This window comes from Grus americana, chromosome 6 (genome assembly GCF_028858705.1).
Source record: "Grus americana isolate bGruAme1 chromosome 6, bGruAme1.mat, whole genome shotgun sequence".
In the NCBI taxonomy this organism is placed as follows: domain Eukaryota; kingdom Metazoa; phylum Chordata; class Aves; order Gruiformes; family Gruidae; genus Grus; species Grus americana.
Window position 1 is genome coordinate 32,418,657 of NC_072857.1, and position 25,229 is coordinate 32,443,885.

The following is a 25,229-nucleotide window of genomic DNA, read 5'->3' on the forward strand; positions in this document are numbered from 1 at the left end:
CCAGTTCTTTCTTACATACTGCCCTTCAGATTTTTGGAAAAAAATCCCAGCGCTTTAGAGTAAGAGCTGTAATCTCTTTTACTTGATCTACCTCCAAATATATCTGGCCAAAAAGCTGCAACCTCCCCCATCAGATTTCTACTCTGTCTTCCCAAATTACCTTGTTAAGAAAAGCAACCTCTTTTAGAAAAGGGTTTCCTCACATAAAATCAAACAGAATGCAGATCAGCAGCACTTGTTCATGTTCACAGAATAATGAATCGTCATACAGACAATTCCTCAAGACTCGGAAGATGACAAGTTCAGGTAACATTTATAAATAGCATGCAGTTCTAGTGCGAACCTTTTGTTTATTGTAATGCTTGTACATTCTTATACAATGTTCAATGATGAACAAAACGTAAATGCCTCCAAGTGCCACAAGACCTTTCAGCACTGGATCATTTTCTTCTAGAAAGCCTTCAGTCCGTACTCCATGTCCGTGGGCATGTCGATGAGACCGCTTGTGTTCATGAACATGACCTTGGCCATGGTGGTGACTGTGGTTGTGGCCTCCATGTGACTATTAGGAGAGAAAATAACACAGCGTGACCTGGTGCCATCAGGAGACTGAAATGGCTCTGACCTCAGATGATAAAATACGTAACTTGCCAGAAAAGTAGCATAAAAAGACTTTAAAAGTTGGGTTGTTGGGTTTTTTTGTTATACAAAGACATTTTACCATAGAAATTTTTCATTAGACTATTCATTATCCTAATCAATAAAAAAAAAATTTCTACTAGGAAATTTTTTGGGGGGGAAGATAATCTAGCTTCAGCTTTTTTCTGTCACAATGCTAAAGATAATGAGACTAACACTCAGAAATGTCACAAGGAATTACCATTCCTACACTTCCATTAGCAACCAAACATCATGACTTTTTTTAACTATTACAGTCAATTACAGCCTTAATTCTGATCTGAAATATAAACTTAAAAAAAAAAAATACCAGAAATGTGTACTAAATTTACACAAAGAAAACATGTAACCATTAGCCAGTTTGCTAAAGGAATTCACAAAATTTTAGAAAATATTTCCCCTTCTAAGAACTACAGTATACCATCACAAATTAAAAACTGCTTACCTTCCTAGGAACCTGGACAATTTCTTGATTCAGTAAGTTAGAGGTTACTTTTTCCCCAAAAGCTAGTAACCAGGAAGGTTAATCCCCCAAAATACTTTTAGGTGGTACTGGTACACAAGTATCAGTAGACAAGAGACAGTAATACTGCTAAATTTAAAATACTCTTGTTGGTCTCATTAGGTGTTTTAAAATACTGTGACAGAAGTTAAACTATGAACACACAAATATTTTTTGTTTCTCTTTTTCCCCTCTTTTACGAAACACCCATTTCCTTTCTTTTTGTTAACAGAAAGTTTCAAACAGTGTTGCAGGACGTCCCTCATAGTCAAGTCAATCCACATCTGCATCAGCAAACATTTATTTATTGATACTTGTCAAACCATTCTTTGAAAATCCTATATACAGTTACAATTAAGAATAGAAGGTAAGGAAACAATACTTACATGTGGCAACAGATGGAGTAGTGCATCTCCACTCATTGTTCCTACAGCCAGAGCTACCAAGAAAGTTAGAAGAAATTTGAAGCACCATTGGTTAATGATGGGAATCAAGATCACACCTAGCAAGGAAAGCAGGCTAATGACGGTGATAGAGATGATACCACACAACCAGGCTGTGGGAAGAAACGAATACAGAAAGGTTATCAGAAAAATCCTTGTAAAACTTTTAAGACTGATTAATGACTTTCATCTGTCTCTTAAGAAGGTGACTTTCCTTTAAACTAAGTTGTGTGATTGTTCATTCAAAAGGTGCTAAAAAATATGAAGGCAGTACTGAAGTATGCAGCAAAAAATACACAGGCTTATTCACAGTACTGTACAATATAGTGAAAGATATCAGAAGACTATCAGCTAAAAAGAGCCCAGCAATTCTTCCTGATTTTAAGTTCCAGGCTTAGCTCTGTAGCCTTTAATGAAACACAAAAAGCAAAAGATTTCCTGTTGCAACAAAAGCATCTCTGCTACTAAACTTACTAGGATTCTACGAGCACTAATTCATATTTAACATTTGCTTTTAATATGATTCTGATGCAAAATTTAACTGGAATCAATATTTCTCCTCCTTTGTTAGGAGCAACGTGTTCAGTTAGGTACCATTCTCTTCACCTGGTGCTTTGAAACATCCATTTTTATTTATGAGAAATACGTAGGACTCAACCTTTGACAGAAGAACTTCAAAATCAAATGCATAAGAGCTTGAAGAGCTGAAATGAACTTGCTACCCACAAAAAGCAGTATATACTTTTTAGCAGTATATACTTTTTTTGAGAACCTCTATTGTTGTCATTAGAAGAAAAAGTGATTAATGTGATATGGTAGCCAACATAATCCTGTCAATTAGGAAAAATGTGCAAATTTCTGTATGACGTGGAAAAGGAGGAATTACACAAGAAACAGATCCTATAAGAAAGAAGCATGGCTCTTGCAGTCAGCATCTCACCCTAATAAAATATTTTTTCTTCTACTTTTTCAAGTCATCAGTAATACTACAATTTAAAAACTGTTGGGTTTTTTTCCCCTCTCTCTCTGCGTCTCTATCACTTCTCCTGTTTCTTCCCATAACTGAAACTTCAAAGAACATTAAGTAAAAACTGTTTAATTCCAACAGTTCAAAAGGTTCACAGTCCCAAAGACAGGAACAGTTGGTCCTCCTATTTTACAGACATTAACTCTTTGGGCTGAATTCTTTCAAGAACATAATTTCCTCAATCTGAACTTATGTATTTATTTATTTATTTAAAGTTTTAGCCTAAATAAATGCTTCAGGTTTTTCCAGATTTTTTCCTAGCTTCATTCTTAATAAAAAATGTCTACACAGTTTGCTAACTTTAATGAAAGTTGCCAACTCCTGATTGAAAATCATTAGCATCTCCATACTTTGTGCATGATCTGACTCTCCTTGCATCTATGAATGTCCACTCATTTTTGATCAAGTGGGAGAACACATCCTGGGAAATGGGGGCATGGAGGGAGAAGAAAAGAGAGGAGGAATGAATATGTTGTAGCTGCTCAATGAATTTTATAATTTAGCAGTCAACTGTCCCAAGAATTCTATCTGTACAAAAAACGCTACAGGTCAGATTTGACAAGACTCTGCCACCAGAATTGTAGCTGCTGCAGGCCTGGTCTGGTTCAACACCTAAATTTACAACATCTGCTGGTTTGAATTTTATTTTTGGGATATTCATTCTTACAAAGTCTGTAGCTGTTATTCCACAATCCAATTCAAATGCAAAGGGTACAAGAGCACATCCACCAGGAGAAACTGATTGGAAAAAGCTTTAGAAAATATGCAGTGTACACTGAAATGCATATTGATACTGAGAGAAAAAGAGAGAGCTGGTGAAAAGGCAAAGACTGCCATCAGATGAGGAACTAGAGGAACTAAAAAACAGAGGTTGGAAAATGGGAATACAAAATTAGGTCTAGAGTGGAAGCAGGACCCTACTGATCAAAATACTGCTACTACACAGCCTTGATTCATCCCCAGAGCACTTCAATTATGTACTCTGGAATAACAGGCTCTGCTGAAAGAAACAGCATACATGGACTTGTAATTCAATACTGAATCATGCACGCGTGCACAAGTAGCTCCAATAAAAATTACACAGTCATTTGTCAGGACATTGGATCTCCAATCTGGACACAGACATTATGATGTTAAGTGCCAGGTTAGATGACCAACAACCTTACATGGAGAAAAATGGAAGAGAGATTATGCAAACTGGGTTAAGTTTCATATATCATAGCATAGATTTGGCAAACACATCTCTGAAGGGCTTACATACTCTTATGAATGATACAGTATCTAAACATGGCACCATGATTAAGATGAGGCACACTGGAATTAGAATACGGAATCTGTGCATCTCTCAGATCTTGGTCATCAGCTTCTGTCTCTGTTTAAACTCCTAAAAAATGGCATGGACCCAAAATTATCAGCAAAAGGTTGCTGTCAAGTCAAAGATAAAAAATATATCATATACAAAAGCTTTGTATGACACCACAGTTCCATATATGTACAAACACTCTTCATGTAAAAAGAACTACTAAGGAAGACTTACGACAGAATTCTGACACAGTATTTTATTGAAGGATTTCATTCAACTGTAGTGAAAAAAATATTATGGAAGTGGAACTAATATGCAATATTATGAACACTGCAAGAGCTCTTAAGTTATAGAAAAACTTGGTGTATAACACTCCTAGGAATACTGTATAAAGCTTGGTCAATGAGGTGAAATTATTATGCACTGGCTTATAAAATATTTCTGCGGAAAAAACCAAGAGGGAGGTGACCAAACAATTTCTTCAGTAAGGGACCTCTGTTCAAACAGTGGGTAGCAAAGCAAAGACAGCTGCTCGCACCAGATTTGGACAGCGATCTGTAAATTAACACACACTAAAAGGGTAGTAAGGTAGACTCCTTGGAAGGCTGAGAACTGTTAACGATCTGCAAGCTTTAACAAGGAAGTAAGCTAACAGAGAGGCTCCACTGAAGCAAAGCCTTCCTGGGTTCAGGGAACAGTAAGCTTCAGGGAACACTGGCATCTGGCACAGGCAGATTTATAAGATATATCTGATCTGAAATACTTTGAATCAACAGCTCTAACTCATCTCCATCTTGAAAAAAATTGCTCACTGTTTACTTGTATCACTTCTATTAGCTTGATTCATAGCAGGGTGTACCTTTCCTTTTAAGTTGTTTAGGAGCCCTCATTGAAAACAATGCCCCCTCTTCGAATAGGTACACTGTGAAAGCACACTGTATGTGTAAGCCCTTGAAAATCCCCTATTAGAAGACATTACAGAACTATCTGTAAATTACAGGAAGAAAACCCAACATGGCTTCATAAGTTTTTGGTCATCAGTTAATTAAATTACTTTGCTTTAGAAAACTGCACTATCGGAACTAATGGAAACCTTGCAGGTTAGTATCAATGAACAGAAGCACACTGATCTATTAAGCTTTTTTGAAAGCTTTCATTAAAACTAAAGAAAACCACAGAAAGCTAGCGTTTAAAAATGTCTGCATCCTCCTAACTTCGGCAAATATTTCTATCTAAAAATGTTTACATCAGCTCAGGTAAGCACGCATTTTCATTTTAGTAGAATCCTACAACCTGCAGGTTAAGTTACTTTATGAGTGGCATTTGTCCTACACCTCCCACAATCCCCACACAACAGTTAAGATTTGTTATTTTGTGACTCACTCCCTTACTTGAGAAGGGAAAATGATTATTGCACCAACTGAGGTCTCACTGTTGTTAATACAACAGTATACAGGAAATTGTTATGAAGAATGATTTATCATTATCTAATCAAGTTGACCTGTTTTAGAGGTTGCTGTTTGTTTTCAGAGCCAAATCAATAAGTTAAAACCCGGTATTTTACAACTAACTGGCAAATGTGTTATTTATACTCAAGATATCAGATGCCATAAAACATGTTAAATGTTCACAATAAGCTTCACTAATTTTGCAAATTAAGTCTCTTAAAATGTTAAAGGTCTTCAAGCTGAGTTATTCATCAACTCCCTTATTACAGAGAAAGAAAATGCATTCTTTTTAAAAGAAGCACTCATCTGTAGAAACTTTCTAATTAAACTGGTTCAAAGCATGTGCAACATGACAGTTTTGTACATGGTTTCAACATTTTAATTAGCAGAAAATGCTTAGAGCTACTCTACAAATCCTCTTGGTAGTAAGGCAGGGGTCAACTCTTATCACAATGAGACTACCCCCACAAAACAATTTGCTGCCATATAAAACACAGAGTATATTTGGTTTACAGCAATCTTTGAACAGTTAACAAGATAGCAGCTGTGTCACTATAGGAGATTTATGTATAACAAGTTAATTATTTTAATGACTCTGGCATTGTTAAGAAACATTACCAGCAGTGGATTCTTTCCAACAGTTGTTAACATCTATGAGAATGTAGTTACTTTAAGCTTTATTTCTAACGATGCTAATAAGCACCTAAGTACTAATCAATATTCACAATTACCAATATTTTTATTTTCAAGACATGGACACTGTACTCAAGATGTTTTAGAATTTTAATATTTCACTGCAGCTAAATATCTGACAACAGTTCCATTATCATTTATGAAAGATAGCAGTAGTAAACAAATATTTTAAAAGTATACTCAGTTATGAAATCACAACAATGGATACTGCCCTTAAAGTAACTGCTTTAATAATAATAAAAATATTTTTAGCTTAGAACTAGGTAAGCAGAGAAAAAAGTCTACTGATTTTTACTCAAGGCACACACACAAAAAAATAAAACTGCCAACAGATGATTTTGATTGAATACTTGTAGGAGTAGTATAGAAGTATAGGAGTAGTATAGAATAATTGACACCAAGTCAGAAAAGGGAACCGTTGTCAGAAATGGCAATTTAAATGCTCTTGTATCTTGCTTAGGTCTTTATATTTCTTAAGTTCATAAAAAATTCTTGATGTCAATTCCACAAATTTGCATCACTGCTAGAATATAAAAATAGTAACATCTGAAATCATATTTTCCAGTGAATGAACTGTGATGAAGGTGCTGTTCTCTATTCCTGAATGAATACATTCAGGCCAAATTTATTATCAAAATTTGTGCCAAAGTAACACTGCAACTTTCCAGTCACATTAAGAGAAAAAGATCAAATATATTTTAAACAATGCAAATAATCCAAACTGTGGGTGGACTTGCTCATCCCTAGAAGTCCTTCTGTCTCCAAAGATTCTGTACCTTGCCTATGTTCCTACTGCAAAAGAGTCCAATGTCTAAAGATATGTGGTAAGAATCCAGGCCAGAATGCCTAGGCTATCAGTCCAATTATAGGACGTTAGGCCTCAATGATAGAAGACAAAAAAAAAAAGAAAGAAAAATAAGCAAACAAATGAAAATAATGAAAAAGGATAAAAAGGTACAAGAAAGAAAGGTATGCCTCCCTGGGCCGTGGTTGGGACAAGTTATCATACCACCAAACAGGATTCCATGTCTCCTGAGTTAAATGAGCATGACTTCTCAAATGTCTTCTAATAAATGTGTTAAATTTCAACCGTTCTTTTACTCTACAGTCAATGCTTAGTTGCATGACATTTCTAATTTTGAAGCCTTTAGATGTTACAGACTTACCTGATGCACCTGTTTTATCTTTATTCTCAACTGAAGCATTTTTACTTTTCATAAAATCTTCCAGCTCATCATAATGTACAATACAAAGTCTTCTCTCGATCTGGTATAGCAAAGCAGGACACATGTATATAAACAATTCAGGAGATATTGGAGAGCTGGTTTCCAGACCATAGTACCGTAGCAGCTGGGTAACATTTAAGCACTGCAAGCAAATTGCACAAGCAAATTAAACATGAAAGCAACTACTTCATTAAAAACTACAGTTATGGAAAACTTAGCATATGATTTGAGAACACAAACAGAAAGTAGAAACTCTGGCCCACAACATTCCACCAGTGCTAAAACACGTCTAAGCTGATCTAAGTGGTTTATGAGGGGAAAGAAACAGCAAAAATATCTGCATTACATGTTTCCAAGCACCTATATAATTTTTGATAAATGTCAATGAAAATGAGTTTCCATATTCTTTACCATTACACAGTACAAGCAATGAAGAAAGAGCAACAGGAAAGGAGTGGAATAACATAAATCCAAACTGGGTTTTCTAACATGTCTCTTTACCTACCGACCTTCTGTGTTTGGAGTTTCACTTTTTAATTCAGTTTAAAACCTAAAAGTCAGCACTCCATCCTTTCCTATCCTGACTTCTAGTTTAAAACAATGATATCAAAATGTCCTGCTTCTGCAGTTAACTGTAAGGGGGAAGGGAAAGTATATTTATGGTCCTGGCAGAAATAATGGATGCTGAAGGGCGAAATGGAAGATCTTACACCAAGCACAGTGCTACAGAAGCTACATCTACACTGCATCACAAATCTCTTAGGACAAAGAAATTAGAAGCATGTTGAAAAGATGCAGGTGTCTCTTTTAGGAAAGAGCCTCTGTGCAGTTTCCAAAAATGTTAATGATCTTAGATTCAGGAAGAAGTCCAAAAAAGGTGTGTGTGTGGGGGAAGTATTCATGAATATTGAGAAGGGAAAAAACCCCACGTGTAAGCAAGGTATCTCAGAAAACTTTAAGTATCTCCTTTATACACATAAATAAGAAAGAAGATAGATCTCTCAGAAAAGATGGGCGATGGGCAGACAAAAATGAAAACCCATAAAATTAACTCAAAACTGTGGCAGTTACCTTTAGTGTTTTCACTCTGCTACCTGTATTATGCAACGGTTGCAAACATGCTTCTACATTACTTGTGGGTATACACCTTCAATTACTATGTTAACAACAGCGACAGTGAACTTACCGGTTCTCCATTTCATACTCACCTCTTCATGATCACGTTCATCTTCGTTATGATCCTTATGACTATGTGTTGAAAAAATTTCATGTTTTCTTACACTAGTCTGCTTATGAGGTCCCTCTCGCTGGATGGTATGGTGGTGTCCATCCTCATTACCTAAACTGGAATCTTGATGTCCATGACTAGTAGAACGATCACTACTGTGTTCATGATGGTGTACATGCAAGTGAGATGCATCATGTACATGATCATGTTTATGAACACGGTTGTGCTCATACTGATCACCTGGATCATGATCTGGGGCATAATCCCGTGTAGCATCTCCTGAAGTCTCACTGACCTTCTTTTGCTTCTTCTTCTGTTTCCGTTGTTTTCTTTCTGGCTGATCCTGAGTTGTGTTTGTCTCTGTTGAAGGTTCATGGTTCTGTTCTCCATGTTCACTATGACTAACTGAATCATTACGAGTGTGATGTGTACCATTATGTTCGTGATGATGTAGACGAGGGTGGTGATGATGGTGATGGCGACTCTGGTCATGAATGTGTTTGCTGTCATCTTTTATGGATGGCACTACTGCATCTCTTTCAGGGTCACGATTTCTCTTTGCAGCCATACCAACTGTGGTTTGGTTTTCTGAATCTGAGTGGCTATGAGGATGGTTATGAGAGTGAGAATGCTTTCCTTCCTGTACTTCTAAAGCATATAAGTGAGAAACATGATCATGGCCAATATCATCATGATTTATCGTCACTACTTTTACCTCTCCTAAACCAAGGCTTATTAACAGTTTTTCCAGGCCAAAAAAAGATAATCTTCCATTTTCACCGTAACGATCAAAAATCTTTTCAATATAGCATTTTTGTTGATTTTCAGCTTCCAACGTTGAAAATTTACTCGGCATAGATTCTGTTCCTCCATTCTGGAAGTAGGATGCATTTGAGATCTGATAGTCATTATGGCAGTGTACACGTTCCTCTTTAGGACCATGGTCATGTTGATCTCCATGGCAATGATTGCACTGATGAAAGATAAATGTCAGCAAACAAATGATGCAAAATTTTGTGTGCATGTGTACCTTCATCTCTGTTTCCTACAAGAAACACACAAGGGGAAGCACTTAGGTGTAAAAGCAATCTCAACATTTGTACTACATGAGTATCAGTATGGCACTTATTTGTACCAACTGAATGACTCACAAATCTTTTTCAATATTGGCGTTAACAGAATAACAATTGCAGTATTTTTACTGCAGAAATTGTATAAATGTACTTTTCTTATCCAACAGTAGGATAGGCTCTGTGTATTCTAGAGATGCGGTCTTACATACCATACTTACAGGAGGCAGTTACAAGAAAAAGATCAGCATTGACAGTCAGTCATAACAGAACATTTTTTGTGTCTATTTTCAGAGGTATATACACTTATGATAACCTATAGTATTGAAAATCTTGTTAAAACATGTTACAAAAGAATAAAAATTATTTAAAAACAATAATATGGTATTTTCTTATTTACGGAGATGACAGGTAGATAATACAATCTGAAAACCCACACATCATTTGTCCTCTTACGTTCTGCTAAAGTACCTCCACTAAACACACGCACTGTACAATTCCCTATTTTAATTGGTAATTGGCGATTTAAAAATAAGTTGTCATTAATCAACTTCAATGTATTGCTTAAATGTTCGTATGTTTAGTACTTTTTACTTACATGAGTTTACTGATTTCAAAAGATCTACATGGACGTTAGTTTAAAAATAAGGTTGTATGGGGAATGTCTGTTTATGCAACCCAAAAAATACTGTTAATGCTGACACACTCTAGCTGAAAGTAGTACTGATTTTTTAAATTATTCAACATCAGGTGAAGAGGACACTGCAGAAGTCTGTCTTGTGTTCAGAGTTGAAAACAATTCACTATTTTACAAAATATGACAGCTTTATTTTGTTTACATCTGCTAGCAATATATATAAAACCAGAATGATTATTATAAAAGAAACTTTTAAGAAAAAAATTATCCAAGTTTATGTAAAAATGTTATCGAACTAGAAAGCTAAAGGTAAGACAAGAACTGTACTTTATGACTTCTATTTTCTAGAGACTTACTTTGGGTAGAGAATAACCTCTAAAATACATGTTTAAAAAAAATAATCATTCAAACACTGCCAGGGGTTTCTAACGACACTTAATTTGTTCTTTTTGGTACCAAGACAAATAGAATGTGTAACATTTACAACAGTTCTGCTAGATACATGTACTAGATAATCAAGCCCTCCTATCAGCAAAGGAGCAGACAACAAAAAGAAAGAAGCACGCAGCTCCCCAATCAATCTGAACACTTGAATAACTATTTTAAACAGTTGACTAAAATAGACAAAGGAACTGAGCACAGAAGTAGGGCTTTTACACTTAACTACTTAAATTTAGAATATGACTGAGAAGGAAATGAGAGCTGAGAGAAAGGATAAGGACAGAGCTCCATCCACCCTGCTTTGTGTGTACTCAGATGCTACAAAAACACTGCAGCAAATGCAAGGATGTAAGTAACCGGAAAACAGGTTAAGTATGCTTTCACCTCTTTTTACACTGAAAGCAGTTTTAGCTCCTTAAGCACACCTTGACTAGAGCTGCAACTGACCCTACATTCACAGAGATGCAAGTGACCTGGTCAGTGCATGCTAAAATGCTATTGACTTTCAGACAAGAAATGGTACATTTAGCTGTCCTTCTCAAGCCCACCCCAGCTGCTAACTAAAACGTTCTTCATTAAATCAGTCAGGAAAGTGTTTTGCAGCAAACCACAAACATTTAAAGTCCATTTTAATTTCCTAAAATATCAGTTTGATGTTTTGCACTTACAGTCAAATTATTGCACCAAAACAAACAAAAAAAAATCTCTTGGAAGCCCCTATACTTGCAACAGGTTGACAGAGAAAAGGAATCAGATGGAAAAAAAAGGAAAGGGCTACCTTTTAATGACTTTATATAACAAATGAGTTAACACAGAAGACTAGGGAAAAAGTTTTTCCTGTTTTTCCTGTTAACCTCTACTTATACAAAAAATAAAAATTCACCTTTCACTGGAGCTTCAAATGCTTGCAAGATACTTAAAAAAAAAAAAAACAGAACTCTTTTGCAATGCTGACCCAGTTACAGATGTAAGATCAGAAGAATATCTATCAAGTGGAGGCATCTGCATCAAAATTGACTCCTGGGACATCAGACAGATCAATGGGTAATCATTGTATACTATTGTTTTATTTTTATAAGAAAACTGTTCAATCATCAATCTGGAATGACTGCAGTTTGTCTCCAGTTCAATCACCTACATTCCAGTTACTGATTTAAGGGCTGTGACAAACCTTTTAAAGTAATTTAATATGATGAGTTCATCCCCAAAATTTACTGAGATATTATTTTCACATAGTCTTTTTCACTCACGGACTCTAAGGCATCCTTAATGTTCTTATAAATACATCACTAGGATTAGTACAGAAACATTAAAAACATCTCAAAGCACCTTCCAGAAGCTTTTTCCATTCTTCTTTGAGGAAACAGGTAAGTTGTTATTGGTGGAGCAAAAAAGAAACAGGTTGCAAATCTTTATCCAAGAGTCACTGGACTGAGTCAACCCTCTGATTGTATGATTGTCTGGAAACTCATTCCATAACCTTTAAATAAAGAACATATGCTCTCTCTCACACAAGCTGAGAACCTGGGCTCTGTGACTTACATCATCCCAGGAAGCAGAAACATTCTGGCAGTAAGTAAAGGTACTGGCTCAGGAGTATGGCTGGTGACAGATCAACAGAGCTCCACATTTCTATAGGAATATGCTGATTTTCATCAACTGAGGATTTACAATGTTGAATGTTACTTAATGCGAAGAGCAGGTTCAGGATCTGGAATAAGCAGTTAAGGTACATGCAAGACAAATGAAAGCCCTGGGAGAAAGACAAACTTACATATGCTTGCACAGAAGACCGCTGCAGCACGTAAGTACATGCAGTATACTGTAATGCTCTAGCAAATCCTTCAGGATCATTTTAACTTCAGTTTCTCAGTACTGAAAACAGCATCTCAAGTTTAAGCAAAATTCAGTTACTCAAAGGATACTGCTTTTGTAGGTAAGACACCTCTTCTCCCCCTTTTGCCACATAATGGTAATATTACCAGAACAAGCAAAGTCTAATTATTCTAATTTAAACAAGCATGACCCAGACTAAAATATCTCTACCAGGAAATTCATGACTAAAGCATGATCATAATCCTTTCCACAATCTCATGATCTTTTTCATGTGACTGTCTCATACAATACTACTAATACATTACTTTTAAACTTCAGTCATGCATCCCTAATTGTGGTGTTTAGCTTTGAATGGTACCTTTTCTCCGTGCCCTAATGGTTATAATCGTTTGTAACCTATGATCATGATTCGTTGCTGAAATACAAGAGCTGAGCATTATCAGACCAATTTCAAAATCAATTAGATGCCTCACTATTTTCAATTAAAATAGTAATAACCCTAGCACAATATTTTTAATCTTCTATTATATAATCTTCTGTATCTTCTATTGTAATTCTTGTTACAGAACAAAGATGCTTACCAGACAAACGTACCCATCATAAAAAGTCTCAAACAGAACAATCATTAAGAGTTGATTATCTATCTGTTTCTTTTTTAACAAGCTTCATTATTCTCTAGGCAATTATAAATAGCTGTCATTTTTAACCTGTCAGGCAGTATTTGTATGTGTAAAATACCAGAAAGCTGAAGTCCAAATTCTATACATTTCAGTGACACAGAACTATATATAGTGGATCTCAATATAAGAACATTAAGACTCTCGAATCCCTTCGAAAGAATGTGGAAGGGCAGCCTGAGGACAAGGGTACACCAAAGTTCAAAAAGATTCTGGCTGTTATTGCTGTCAGCCTTTGCCTTACTTTATTCACTCATTTGATCCCCTGCTGCCTCCCCTCCTTCCCTCCATTGCTCAGTGATGGTCCGGCACTCAAAACGGGGAGACAGGAGGAAAAACACCTCCTAGCTATGTGTTGGGTAAGAAACTACAACACCCGTAGGCCAGAGCTGGAAATAACAGCATGTACTACGTTTCGTTGAACTGCAAACAAGAACAAGACAAGTCTTTCAGGACGCACTCAGACAGTGGGACAACCCCACCCTAAGTCAAGCTGCAAAGTTAGAACAAAGGTGTAAATTTACAGTGGATAAGATAAATAGTTCTGCCACGCCAACTGACATTGCTGAAATCACGGGCAGTGCTGCCAAATGCATTCCCCCCTCATTCATCAATGCAAGCAAATCAGTCATACTAAATGCAGTACTGATTGCATATCCATATACAAGGTTTTCAAATCAGAGGCTTGCGGTCAAAGTACCTGAGCAGTACATCACCAGAGTTATCTTTTCTGTATGGAAAACTCACAATATCTCTATTCTAAGCCATTGTCTGTCTATGGTGTTTCATCTATTAAACTAAATGTATCTCTGATGAAAGTTGGTATTTTTTTACAGCCTTTTTCATTCAGTTTCCCTTGGATTCCTGAAACTTCTCCACAGTGCTTACTATTTCAACTGTTCTTCTTTTATAGCACTTTACTTTTGAGAAGACTTCATGTAAAGCCTGGAATATGAACATGATTGTTGGGGGGCATTTTTGTTTATTTATCACCAACTGCTTCACTGAAACTAGAAAACTAGTTCAATAGTTAGGCTTTACTTAAAACAACAAACTTTGATTCAAATAACGTGGTCATACAAAATACAAATTCAACTGAAAGCCACATCTATCATTTTAGTGTTTGCAACCCACATACTACAGCATTTTTTTGTTAGTGTACAAAGCCAACTAGAATATTTTCAGTGCCCAACTTTCTTCCCCCCATTTTTCCTGTCTGCTCCCAACAATTTTAATAACCTGAAATATTTGTGCATAAATGCACTACATTTCTCCCCTTCCCATGCTCCTTCCCAAGTTATTTTAGTTTCTCTCCCTTTCTGCTCAACTTTCTTTCCTTGCTTTCTCTGAAGAATGTTCTGTCCTTTTTTTCCCCCTTTCTGCAGAAAATATCTTTGACTCCTCTAAGTATTTACTCAGCTTGAATGCCACAATGACTAAAGTGCCTTAAGCAAGACTTCACAGGCAACCAGAAGTTGCACACCAAACAGTTCTATCAAGAACTGCTCAGAGTAATAGCTCTGTGAGAAATGGCAATCTTTTTTAAAAGCAGAGAGATAAATATTTCCTGAAATAGAGCTACTGACTACATAAAGACAGTTTTTCTTACAATTCCTGAAAATTAAAATTCTTTCTTATATTGCAGGTATTTACTCCAATGTACATGCAGGAGAGATGCCTGCAGCCCCCTACCACTTCCACTCCAGCAACTGTGCAATATTTCATACTAATATTCAGTTCAAAAAAAGGCATGAATCTGAAAATCCAAATGAACCTACTCTTTATTTCCTAAATTTCAAGTTTTTAACAAATGCCAGAATATAAAGCCCTATTAATCTAGCACTCATTTTTAAGGTAAATTATTTTAAAAAAATGTGAAATTAATATATTGCTGTTACTGAAAGACACTTTAAGAAAGCTATAAAAGCATTTAATTAAATAATAATCTCATTTTGTTTTATCAGTCTTAAGCTGACATAAGCTTCTAGATATACAAATAGGAAAACATGTTACAGACCTAAAGAGTTACAATTAACAATTTCTAACTTCAGTTCTCACCCATCTCCTGTATTTTCTTCCCTCTTCAATTTCAGTGAAACAGGGTTGTGGATTTAAGTAAAACTCATTCATTTGAAAATCTACAGCCCAGTAGGAGGGGCACTTTGTAAGAACAGACCATTAACTAATTGAGCCAAGCCATATTTGCTAAGTTAATACCAGATAAGACTTAAATAGTACAGAAAGCATTTATGCAGAACTAAACACACCATTAAAACTTTTTAAAAATCTGAAATGTGAAGTATTTGAAATGCCAAATCCCAAGCATACTAGAAAATGATTCTAAACAAATACAGTAGCAATTTACTACTTCACTTATCCAGAAAGGGCCATTTATTTTATTTTGAACAGAAAACAACTGGACAGCCTTCTTCAAAAGGACAATTATTTGTAATGAATGCTGAGTACAGGATGCTTCTCAGAGCTCAAAATATAAAACCATCAAAAACAGTTCAAAGTTCTGCTTACCAAGAATTAATTTTCAGCCTTTCATATATAAAATGTAGTCCATAAAACATCTATTAATGCATAAAATGTGTATCAGAGCTGGTTTGATTTTGTGCCAATATTCTACTGTTCATTCTACTGGTCCTATTAAGATATCAGTGCTTGTAAGAATGAAATACTTGAAAAGATGAACCAATTACACCTGCATTTTAATATGTTATTTTGCTACTGAAAGTAAGCAAATGTTTTTGTTAGAACTAAGGCTGAAGTTCAATAAATATTTTAAGATGGTGTTACACTTAGAGATCCTGCCCTCCCCCACTGCTTCATTCATTCCCATTCCCACAAAACCATTTCTATATACCAGCACATTCGTTTGCTGATCTGTTCACTGTGCAGCTGTACAACTAGATTCTGCTGAAAAAAAAAGCCAAGAAAAAAAGAAAGATTATTTTCAAGACAGATTACTTTTCTTATCTGCTTCACTGCGCAGCTGCACAAACACCACAGGCCCTACAAAAAGAACAACCTTGCTTTTGGTGGCAACAGCAGCTTGCAGATTTGGTTCATCTGCAGCCTAACAGTGTATTTTGGCTATAGCACAAATAAAACAACTGGCCACCTCAAAATGTACTCAAATAACATTGAAAAAACAGCAGTGGACAAATTTCTTATTGAAAGTCACCTGAGAATAATTTCTCCAATGTTCCCTTCAACACAGAATATAATAATGTCTGCAATAAAGTGTTAAAACCAGTTGCAATATTTTTATTCTTCCTATGACTTAAACTACTATACCTATGATATGTTAAAATACTTGCAGTATGTTAAAAGGCATGTCTTTGATATGTTTAATTCCTGCACTATTACAATTAAAAACCCTCTATCACAGCTACAGTCCAAAAAGGAATTATGTATGTCTACTATTAAGCCAATGACTTCTCTCACTTAAAAAATAATTACAAAAACTTTCAAAAGTCCATTGAAAAATAGGATTAAGGCATATTTCTTTTACATGTGCTATGCCACATTAGTGCCTGGTGGATTATGATTATTAAAGTCCATTTTTACAATCTAGAGGTTGCAAATTTTTTACTTGACAACATTGATTCAAATCTGTATTTTTAAATAGGTGATTTAATTAATGAACTACTACCACAAGACTTTTATAAGGCCCACTGTCAAAATGCCATTCTAATTCTTCTTATCAAATTCATTCTGTCAGAGTACAAACCAAGAGAACTACTACTCTTCTTAGGCAAGAGCACAGCCACCTTTTCCTGTAGGTGTAAAGGAAATTTGGGAGACAACAGGCAGCTACTGGAACTATTCACATGTTGAGTTAGTGGGCACCCAAAGCTGTCTTTGTCCAATAATTGTGGGAGGCAAAAGTGTTTGTTCGTAAAGACATCTCGGCAGATTCGGAAGTCACACTTAACCAGTCTGATGCGTGACATAAAATAGTCATACATATTTCAACAGGCAGATCCAACAAGAAAATGCCCAGCTGAACCAAAACATGTAATTTCCATCACATCCAAGTAAGACCTCAACAGAAGTCCTAGCGTTGCCTAGCTCTCATTTATTTTAGCCAAGATTATTGTTAAAGACCTACATGGCTACCCATTACAGGTCTGCACGATGATCGATGCAACCATTCAAACTCATATGAACACTGACTGGCTTCAAAAATTGCTCACCATCAACTACTAAACCTTTCTTACACGGTATTAAAGCAGCTTTGACGGGACACAACTTTGAGGCAAATTAATGAAAATGTAGTACTTAATACCCAATATTACTCTTACTGCAAGATTAGAGACAGAAAAGGGGAAAGGAGCAGAATCCTTAGAGCTTTAATCTAAAATGCAAGCAAAGATGTCGTCTTAGTCAATCAAATTAAAAATACTAATGGCCTAAAACTGAAATTTTGAAAATACCACTATGTATATGTACTTCCCTGTGTCCTCCGCCTTGGAAGTGCAGGTACATTCTAATAGCAATACAAACAAGCAAGGGCAGACACTATGGAAAATGAAACTGTTGTACCAGTTTTTCTAAAACTACATTACAATTAGATGTATCTAACCTAGACTGTGTTGTGTAGCATTATAATTTGATCTGATATTAGTTCCTGGCTTTTACAGTGACCATAATTCAGTACATTCTTGTTCTAGTACCTCTCCTAAAAAATGGATGCTCCCTATCATTTTCCTTGAGCGTTGCCATGTCTTCTTCCTTTCATTATAATTTTAATTATAAGGATTTTCTGGACTAACTGCTGATTTGATTCAATATTATTGTGTTCACCATCCTTCTCAGTGGGATCACTGGCACATTAATGTTTCCTATGTCACTCCTTCGATTACTGACATCTTTCATCTTCACTGATTATTGTTGTCATTTGTTATTGGGGTTTTCTTCATTTTACATGATTCTATTACTTCATAAGGCTCTATGTAATTTCTATAATCCATTTCTATAAAGAAAGAACACTTTTTATCAGGAACCCACTACTTTGATACATCCTCCCAATTACATGAAACCTGTCAATTTTAATGAATAAGTAGGCCAACTTCTTGTGATTTTTCCAGTATTAAAATTTAAAATTGCTTCTACTGTCATACTATGGTGCAAGAAACAGTTTAAAAAAAAAATAGACCCACTTGCTGTCTCTAACACAAGTGATCAGTAAGCGTATCTCAAAACAAATCCAGTATTTTAGAAGAACAAGACCATCCTGACTAATCAAGAGGCACATCCCGCAGAGAGTGGTGTAAAATATTTGTATTTTCTTTGTCAAAAAGAGAAATGGTTTGGCAGCCTACCACTGAAATTATGCATTATCAAATTTCTCTGAGAAAGATGTTTTATGCTCTTTGCCACTGATAGCTACAACCAAATGAAAACTGGACTCTACCTCTAAAATCAAAGGGTCAATAGTCAGCTATGACCATTATTTCACATGTTCAACTTCTAAAATATTTAAGATTCACAGAATTTAAATATCTGTGAATGTTTAACAAATGCTTTATTATTCCATGGATAGTGGAGTCAACATTTTCTGTTAAAAATACCCTCCCTCCTTCCCTCTCCTTTTGCTACTCTAATTGGCAGCACATCACCCCCTTCCAGAGTCTGCTGAGCACATCATAGTCATATTACAAAATACTTGACTGTGATCATATTAAAGCTATCCGAAGTAAATGCATTATGTGATCAGGGTTGCACATCTTTCCTACAAAATCAGGGCAATTAAAACTACTGTACTTCAAATTATGTGTTTAACTAATTAACAGACTACAAAACAGACTTGTGGTAGAAGATGGCTTAAATCACCAGGGAAAACAGACAGAAATCTATAGAACTGATACACATCAGCAAAATTAAAATCTACTGGAAAAACTGGTTACAGTCCATCAACACCTCCAAACTTATTTTAACATCTAAACCAGCTCAGTTTAAAATATCATTAGACATAAACAGTATGAGAGTTTAATCCTGAGAACAGACAAACTTTTGATTCCTGTTAACCACAGCTGAAGATACCTAAACATCTGTGTGCTGTTAAAAGAATCTGAGGATTTATTTTTCTATTTCTAGATGCACAACAGTTTCTTATGAATCTTTGGATCCTCTTCACAGTCATTTAAGTTTTATGGTATCTAGTCACTAGAATAACATGCTGTCTCCTAGCAGGCCACCTCATTGCCAGGTTAAGAAGTTGAAATACTTCAATAAATAGGTTGGCTATTTGGCAGTCAAAGCTGTATTTGGCATCCGTATTTAGCTAATGCTACACCACTCACAAACACTCATCAGAGAAGTTTTCAATACAGGGGAAAATCTCATAACCCAATGCCTGAATAATAAAGGTTGAAATACTTTTTTTCTTTAGAAATTTGGCACAGCTAGGAATGTATCTTATCTTTGGCCAACATAACTCTATCCTCAAAGCAAAACTCAAATAAGCAAAAATACTAAAAAATATTTTCCTGTCTGATAAGCTAAGTTCACTATTTATAAATTTCTGATTAAACTACATGTACTTGCTAGTATTCAGCTTCAACTTTTATAATGTAAATGTAACATTTAAAAAAGTATGCTCCTGGTAATACGACTATGAGGTAGAAATGTTAAGGATCACACTTTGCTTATTGTCAAGAAAAGTAAAACCAAAACAAACCCTAACTGCATGTACAGAATAGAAAACAGCAGAGCACGTGAGGTATCATTTCAGTATTTCACTATTATTCAATCACTGCTTGGAACTACTGCATGGCATATTTGATAAGATATGGGCAAAAATTCAGAAAAAAAATCTATTTTTTCATAGTTAAAATGCATTAATTCTTCACCTTTCATGTCCAATTTTTATTTTTAACAAGCTACAGTGAGAGAAAATTCCAGTAAATTAATTTATTTGTAGAAACTCTCAGAATTTTCCCTAAAGAAGTGACAATTTGCCTTTTTCGATTTTATTACTATTTTAATAACTCAACTACAGTACATTGTCTTATTCCAAAACACCATTTTGATTTGTCCATAGTCTAATTAACCAAAAAAAGTAAAAATATTAAATCCATATATTTTTAAGGGGTTCTTGGCTTAAATTATACTGTAGTGAAACTATGAGAGGTGTTCCTATGCACCAAAGTCAAAGTACCACCATAAAACACTTGCATTAGACAAATGCAGCCACTTAGCACTGACAAAACAGCAGTTTCTATGAGGAATACAAGACAAAGTATGGTCTTCAAAGACAGTGAAAGTAGTTTACATTGCCTGGCAAAACTGTTTACTGCAATTAATCTGAACCACAAAGTTTGATACAAAGATAACAGAAATAATAATAATTTGCTATAGTTGCTGCTTTCTTATTGAAGTATCTCATCCTAATCCATTCTTTTAAGAGTCAGCATAAACCCCTCATATTCCTCTCCCTACTACTGAACATACATAGTTAGCAAAAGCCAGCAAGAGAATTTTTGCCCTGAGCCACTAAAAATGAACTTCTGCTAGGACTGTATCTTATTCTGCAAGATGCATAAATTTAGACAACACACTTTACAAAACTTGATCTCTTACCTGTAGTACAAAGACAGTAACTGTGTTTAAAAAAAAAAAAAAAGAGTTTTAGCATGGGATGCAATTTAGGCTGCATTTTTTTCGATAACATGAAAACAAAAGTCTAGAATATATTACAAGTATTAAGAAACTAGCTATGTGCATAAAAAATTCACATTTTATTACAGTGGTCTTTACTAGGAGCTGTGATTGGAAACTATTTCTAAAGCATTTATGACTTACATGCAGAAACACTGCACAAAGTTTCTGTTGAGGATTATAATTTTATGCAAATCCTGCAATCTTGCGTAAAACTTCCTTCGTACGTTCTTAATCGGAAGAGCTTTTTATCTCACATATGCATTTTATCTTATGAAAAGACTAACCACAGGAACACTTTTACAGGACTTCATTTGATTAATGGGTTTCAGATATGATCATAGTTATTCATTAACTTCCAGTATTACGCAGACTTTATTTCAATTCCAGATTGATGTAGCTACCTAGTATCAATGACTGCAAAAGTCTTTGTCACTTAAGCACTGAACTGAATGCTTACAAAATACAATTTTCTGTAGCTCTTAACAGTTCAGAAGCTACAGAGCTCTAACTGCTCCCTAGTTAATATTCCACATTTTCTACGTACTTGATACTTTGTTTAATACTGAGATGATGTGACTGTCAACAGAAAAGAAAGAGAGGGAGGTTTCTATAGCAAACTTCATTGTAATGCTACGGATACATTTCTCACAAGTGAAAATGAGATTTCTCTTTTGCTGCTCTTAATAATGACTGCTCTTAAAAACAAAACAAAAACCGAAACATTCCACAACAAACAAACCCAAAACAAACAAAAAAACCCCCAAAACCAAACCTGGAGATTGATTTTATTAATTTCCCTTGCCAAAATTTTCTAATAAACACAAGCAAACTGATCCACAGCTTGCTAGGTTCATTTTGCTGATGTTCAAGATATGTTCAGGAAGATTTCTTACTCTGTTCATGTCATTCAGAGAGCAACAGTAACAAATATACCTACATTCAGGCTCTCCAATAGACAATGCAGTATAAATTCTGTAATAGGTCCATCCATTTTAGTAGCAGTCTAATTTTACATTAATAAACCCAGCAGATTTTCTTCACTCTCATCCTACTGCTTTGGAAAGCAGCAAGCTATAGAAAAGCTGATATCCAGATGAGAATGAAGCTCCTAGGTCATCAAGAGCTGAGAGAGAAAAGGCAACAGCTGAGTCATTCCTCCTCTGCAGCAACAGACAAAGAAGTCAGAAAACGGGAAGAGCGATGAGGCAGCACAATGCGATACCTAGAAGATGAGAGCATTTCCAGTGTAATGAACCATGTCCCCCAGCATGGGTACAACACCCTACATATAATTTCAACATCCCTTCTTCTTATAAGCTTTTCTGAACGACATCAGGAAACCATCATCTTCCCAGACTTTCATGCTGGCTTCCAGCTTTTTTGATATTAAAACCTGTATAGGGTTTGGATTATCACAAGTGGGAACAAAACACAAGTGTCTTCAAACAATGATATTTTAACTTCTTTACTCCTCAGTTCATAGTGCATAAAAAAAAAAGAAAAAAGAGAGAAATGGCACTGATTCAATAGCACGTAAAATATTCTGAATAGGCAGACTGATGCAGCGCATACATTTCTCTCCTTTAGGAGATTACAATGTAGACAGGACATTGTTTCTAGCATTTCAATCAGTTTTTGAAACTTAAAGAAAAAAATGTTTTTATTAGCTTTGCCTAATTGGCACACATTTCCTTACCAGACTTTATTAGGTATATTTCAAATAATATGTCAGTTGCAATTTAAGAATGACCTAAACCAAATCTAAACTCTTTCTGCATCAGGTGTTACTTTAGGCTTTTATCAGCAAGCTAAAGTGATTAGTTCTCATTTAAGGTAACTTCAGTAGCCCACTCCCAAAGATGAACACTTCTCATACGACAAAATTGTTTTAAATATTTGCGAAGTTGGACTCCCACAGAAAAACAGGAAGTTATATTGATTTTCTCACATTAGAACAGAAACTGCTTCCCAAAAGGCATAAATTCTTAGTACTCACAGAACTCTCTCTGTACCTAAAGCTCAATTCTGTGAAAAGCATACCTACACAAGGAACAGAAGAACTGCAATTAAATTTTTCTTCTTTGAAACTTCTACTGACATTCTGAAGTATTAAGAAAAAAGTCAGGATATGTTCATTTGACAATTCTGAAAACATGCTATAAAATAATACACTATAAAATAGCAAACATTCTGACAGTTGATAGTCAAACTGTGAAGAAAATGGAATGAGGTTTTCTTTCTCTAATTTTCATTGTTCACACAGGTAGTTACACCTGTCCATCCCCAATTTTGTAAAATAGTTTGTAAAGATGCCACAATCTTTCCACTAAGTTTTGCCACTGTTAAGGACCAAATCTTAACTTATGGGAAAACTTTCCTGGAGCTTAGCTTTTAAATAGCTTGTGTAATTTTAATTCAGTAATTCCATCTGATGAAAACATGTTTCCAAATCCAAACTGATTTATCTTATCACTGATTTATCAAGTGCCGATCATACATTCAAAATAAACTTCTACTTCTGTAAAAACTGAACAGAGACAGGAATAACAAAGCCATTACAATAGGCACAATCATGATCAAACGACATTAAAACTGAACAGCCAAAGCAAACAAGTCCAAACATACTTCCTTTGGGTCTATGTACACCTAAGCTTGAGGTCCATGTGATCTGGGCACTACTTAAGTTTCTTCCTACTTGAATCAGCCATTGCTTTGCAGATAATGTATTATGAATACAAGTATCTAAATCACAGTTGCTTGACTGACTTAGTGAAGGGAACGAAGGAAATCTATACCAGGTTGGATATATTCATTTTACTATGTGTATGCATTGATCTGTGCAAGTCTAACTACACAAAAAGTAGGTATCTTACTAAGGTTTCCTACCGAATATTCATAGGGAATGGTTTAATAACATTTAAAGCCTAAGTACCATATGCACTCAACAGTCTGCTGCTGATTTTTCACGATGTAACTCTAGAAGATGGATACTGTTACAATGTCACATAAATCTTAATCTGAGATCACTAATCAAAAAGGAGTATTTCCCAGTACTGTAGTAGTTGAAGGTCAGCACCAGGATTTGTTTTTTCTCACTTAAACCTTCCGAACATGCCTGAATTACCCTCATGATCCAATTTCACTTTTTTTTTTTGTAATGGGAGAAACAAAACATCAAGACAGCTAAGTCTGTGAGCCTATTTGCACCATTTTAAACCACAACTTTTCTATAATTGCACATTTTATGACTGTTTGGATACATACTCCAAACTTAGTACCTGATTTTTATTTAAGCCAACCTGGAAAGCACAAAGACTTACATGAAAGCAAGGAATATTAATTAAAACAAACCTCATTGCTTTGGACAATATTTTTTACGTAGGCAGAATCTTCTTTCATGTAGCCTATTCCAGATAGGCAATTGTTTATGGTCCTTCTAAATCAACCTTCTGTGGTCACTAAGGCACATTCCCGTAGGGAACTGCCACCATTAATCTCATAAAACATACACAATTAATTCAGTCTATATACAGGCCCTATACTCTTTCAGAAATAGATTGCATGGCTGCATACTTTTTCCCTCAAAAGTATTAAGTGTTGAAAGCAGTTTAAAAAGAAGTGCTGCAGGACAATACCACCAATTCTATTTTAACATTTGTTTTAGAACAAAAATCTCGTTAGGAAAGTCTACAGTCACACTGGTCTCAATGTACTTGGGAACCACATAACTTTTTCACGCTATTTTCTTGTATCATCATGCCAAAGTATTAGCCTAAGAAGTAACCATTATTAAGTCAAATTGTTGCTTTGGAGTTGAGTAGTATGCCTCATCAGTCCACACAGAATACTTACTCCCTTACGCATCTAATGGAAAGCACATTCTTAAGTAAGGGAAAATCTGAGTGCATTCTCTGTTAAAACAGAGTTTTAAAAATCTAACAGGATACTTGTTTTGTACAGAAATAGTTTTCTATTTTTTATGTCATTGTATCAGTTACTACTACCCAAAGGGGCACCAGAACATAACACACCCCAAAAATTACTTTTGTTAACTAGATGGCAATTGCTTCCACATTTCTGAAAACTAGCAGGCCTTCCAGCGTGCATTTGTCAACGTTGTGTCAGGCTTCATGTATCACAGGTTCCCTCGGTATTACAGTACAACATTCTATCTTAATAAAAAAAATGGTGATTGTTACTTAGAGTCATATAGTGTTTAGAGTGCTAGAAACCAACATTATTTCTAACTCGAGCAAGAGTTTAAGAGCTAGCAGGTATGAACACTTCTACAGAAGCCCCCCCAAAAAAGACAAAGATAACTAAAGAGTTTAAAGAGTAATTTTATT

The 25,229-nt window shown here is 35.3% G+C and overlaps 1 protein-coding gene across 10 annotated transcripts in view; it reads right to left on the minus strand.

Annotated features, from left to right (window-relative positions):
- Positions 1-25,229, minus strand: part of SLC39A10 (solute carrier family 39 member 10) — a 60,378-nt gene that overhangs the window by 12,109 nt on the left and 23,040 nt on the right. For 6 of the 10 annotated variants that reach the window (XM_054829252.1, XM_054829250.1, XM_054829255.1 and 3 more), the window contains exons 2-5: positions 8,529-9,593; positions 7,261-7,462; positions 1,567-1,736; positions 344-562 (exon numbers count right to left, since the gene is read on the minus strand). In XM_054829252.1, coding sequence (XP_054685227.1) covers positions 344-562; positions 1,567-1,736; positions 7,261-7,462; positions 8,529-9,584 — 1,647 coding nt within the window. In that variant the 5' untranslated portion in view covers positions 9,585-9,593. The other 4 variants (XM_054829251.1, XM_054829253.1, XM_054829254.1 and 1 more) reach the window with 4 other exon arrangements.